The 3,590-nt window shown below is 31.7% G+C and overlaps 1 protein-coding gene across 1 annotated transcript; it reads right to left on the bottom strand.

The window, feature by feature from the left end:
• Positions 1–520: 520 nt before the first annotated feature.
• LOC119661835 (motile sperm domain-containing protein 2-like) lies at positions 521–3,590 on the bottom strand. Its single transcript, XM_038071338.1, has 3 exons — positions 3,359–3,590; positions 2,994–3,296; positions 521–977 (listed from the first exon to the last, which is right to left on the bottom strand). The coding sequence occupies exons 1-3, from the start codon at positions 3,470–3,472 to the stop codon at positions 636–638; spliced, it is 759 nt and encodes a 252-aa protein (XP_037927266.1). The 5' UTR covers positions 3,473–3,590; the 3' UTR covers positions 521–635.

The following is a 3,590-nucleotide window of genomic DNA, read 5'->3' as shown; positions in this document are numbered from 1 at the left end:
GACTATAAACTAATTAAATAAAATTCGATTATTCCCAAAGACCACTGATGAAGAGTACTTGGCAATACTCGAAACAGCGTTGTATGGTCAGCCAAATTTCAATAAATTAAATAAAAAATTTTTGTCTTTGCCTTTCTTTGCTATTCGAATCGGTCTAACTTTTAAATAGTTTCTTTCGTCATAAAAAGACACGCCATTATCGGCAAGAAAAAATTTACCTTAAAAAAATTGCGTCAGATATAAAATACCACGGTATCAAAAATGTAGAAAAGTTAATAGAAATTAGATTAAAAACGAACGATGAGTTCGATTAGTTTAAAAATAAAAATTTCGGAAATTTGACTGATAATTGTTTGGGATGTATTATATATCAATTTAATCCTACACTTTCAACATATTCAATATATATTTCTTTTATCCCCAAAACTTTATTTATCCCCCTTGTAGAGAGAAATGTAATATGTACATGTCCTGTATGGACGAAGAATAACTAAAAGATGATATATATCGTATAGTTTGTTGTACTTATATATTTACTCTAAATTTCAGTATGGCAAAAACACAATAAAACACACTTTTAAATATTGAAAACCACATCCAAAAGGCGCATTTATAAGACCGTCTACATCCCACGCTTAATAATACCATCGCTTTTGTGGACATGTAAGTTTATTCTGCTTATCTTGTTTCAAGCGAAATCGGATGTCCTGAACACAACATCCGATTTCAGTTTGAATGTCAATTTCGGATTGCTTCTTCAGTAAGTATCCACAACCTGCAGTAATAAGTATCAACATAAGAGCCATAATAAATTGCATAACTTGTGTCCGCCACATTCGAATTTCTAGTAAATTTTTTGGATTCTCAACAGTTTCCTTAACAACTTGACACAAGTCCTCCTCCTTTTCTTCTATTATTATCTGGTTTTCTTGTACGTCAACACAAGGTTTTATTGTATCAATGGGATTATCTATCATCTGGAAAAGTAAATGATTATAAAGTTTTAACCAGTTTGAAGCTTTAGAAAACTAAGATATGAACATCCAAATTAAAGTTAAACCCAATAAATATTGTGATGTTATTTAGTTCCTTTAGACACAGAAATGACTAGAAACGGAATATACCTTTATTCGTTGAAGATTACTATCTATGGTACACGGAAGCCTCGAAAACGATAGGAGGAGTGGGGGCGTCTGTCTATCAGGTTAAACCAAAAGATTAAACATTTGCAGATATGAATCCAAAAAACTTACTTTTTCAGGTTGAAGTACACGCAAATGAACTATCTCTAAGAGAATATGAAGGAAAACCCACCACGGAGAAAAAGATATATATTTTCTCTGACATTAAATCAGCACTCATAGCACTTAGCTTACCTGAAGTGACTTCAAAACTAATGTAAAAGTCGAGACTATCTGTGCCTCGTCACTTAGACAAAGTAGTGTTGCTCAATAATAAATATCTACAATATCTATAAATTACTACAATTTCAATACGATTTAAAAAAAAAAATTTCCAGTAAAAACCGCTCATGATCTGATTTTAACACTTTCCGATTTTAATAAAAGGTGTTTAATTTTGTAAATACTTGTGGCAACACCAAAAAATTATTATAAAAAACTGTCAAAAAGAAAAAGAGTGTTCCAACGATCGAGTCTCCCGCCATTATGATTGGAAAAAATGTTAAACAAAATAATTTGTAATAATTAAATAAATAAAGTAGATAAAATAAAGCAACTACAACAACCACTACATACTCTTAACAATTATTATGAGAAAATATAATAATAAATTAATATTTTTACAGCCTTCATGGCGGGTAATTAAAAGTGAACATATCTACATTTCTTTTTCAATTTAGGCACAACACAACCAAAAAGTACAACAGTAGCAATAGTAGTAGAAATACGGAAATGGCGATACGGATGTGACACTCTACATAATATGCATTTTCGTCATAGCCCGAAAGAGTCAACTTTGACGTAGCCGTGACAGTCTGCATAACATGGGCCTAACTACGATAAAGAATGAATTTTGAGGTATATACAAATGATTTCCGTAATACAAGGAAACAAGACCACCTAATATGTTCTTAAGGACTATGCCCAATTGTGCAACGAAAACAGGTCCTTCTGTAATTACGAAAGAAGTACAATTGTTCCAAGCAGCGTACACTGCTTTCTCTTTCTCTCTTTATCTTTTTCTCTCTTACCCCTAATTACGCTTTGAGTAAAATTTCAATATTGTTTTGCTTACACTTACACTGTTACTTAGCTTTCGTTTTGCAGAGAGTACCAGAGCACTCATTTCTAAGCTTGTGTTTTGTGTGTTGAGCTTTTGTCGTCCAATTGGTTTCTGGCTATTAATAATGGATTTACACGAGAGTTTTTTGTATGATTTTAACTGTCAATTGTTGTTGATTTCAGTGTAAAATTAAAATTTTTGACAGCTAAAATTACAAACAAAACTCTCGTGTGAATCCAGTATAAGACAACAAACGTCAGGCTTATTTCGAAAGAAAGCTTAAGTGTGCAATCACTAAATATTTTTCATCTTAGAGCTGCTATAAGTAGAAATTTTAGTTAAACATGCGAATATCGTAGGGCAGAAACAGCGATTTCTTCAATAATTCCGTTGTAATATTACTCCAAGTGATTACGAGTAAATTTAAATAGAACAAACATATATACAACAGCGACTATTTCAGAGGGTTGAGTAGTCAATGAACGTTGACTCGCGAAATGTCAATTGCATATAAATTCACTTCATCTTGAAAAAACCACTACAGATCTTCGAAATAAACTATTATTTTGTAGAGATTCGTAGAGATTGTAGAGAATTTATAGAAATTGTAGAGATTTTGTAGAGGAATAAAGTAGTAAGGAGAATGAGGCTATAGATATAGTTGATCCGAACAAGAAAAGCGTTTACTTCTAATGTTGTTATATGTCACATAAACGTTAATTTTTTGAACACTTAATTATTTTATCTACCTTTGACCTTTGACAACATAAACATTCCACCGGCTCTTTTAATACATCATATACACAGCATACGCAATGTTGCTCCATTTTGTAAGGCTTTGAAGGGACTTGTTTCCAAAACATTTGCATGTCTTCTGGTCCATTCAAATTAGGAGGAGCTAGCATAGCACTTATGAGAAACTTATCTTTTTCGAATCCCTCTTTAAGTTTAACATCATGTTTTAGAACAATGGCAACATGTACTGATTCGCCTTGTTGCAAAACACCAAAACGTGGTCTGACACGGAATTTCGATGGTGATGAGGTCTGAATCTTAAATTAAGAATTCAAACCAGTTTTACAAAATTTATTCAAAAAGATTCATATAAATTTACCTTATATGTAATTGGAGTATTAACCGAATTTTTAAGATGCAAAAGACATTCACGTTCACCCGTTTTTGAGAAACGGAGTTTGTCCTTTGGGGAAACAATTATCATAGGATCCATGGCTAAAAATTTGATTTTTTAAAAATTATACTAAAGTTTTGTTACGTGGACACTTTCCGCCAGTTGTTTTTATTGAAAATTTTGATATACGAAAATTTTTACACTTTTATTCCTTTAA

Source organism: Teleopsis dalmanni, chromosome X, assembly GCF_002237135.1.
Source record: "Teleopsis dalmanni isolate 2A chromosome X, ASM223713v2, whole genome shotgun sequence".
NCBI lineage: Eukaryota > Metazoa > Arthropoda > Insecta > Diptera > Diopsidae > Teleopsis > Teleopsis dalmanni.
The sequence above is the reverse complement of the archived record's forward strand: the minus strand, read 5'-3'. Positions and strand labels throughout refer to the sequence as shown.

Excerpts from the sequence above, each read along its gene's own strand:
- LOC119661835 (XM_038071338.1), bottom strand. The coding sequence starts at position 3,472 with ATGGATCCTATGATAATTGTTTCCCCAAAGGACAAACTCCGTTTCTCA. Across the intron at positions 3,297-3,358 it reads ATACTCCAATTACATATAAG|ATTCAGACCTCATCACCATC; the intron begins GTAAATTTATAT and ends TCTTAATTTAAG. Across the intron at positions 978-2,993 it reads TATGTTGTCAAAGGTCAAAG|ATGATAGATAATCCCATTGA; the intron begins GTAGATAAAATA and ends TTACTTTTCCAG.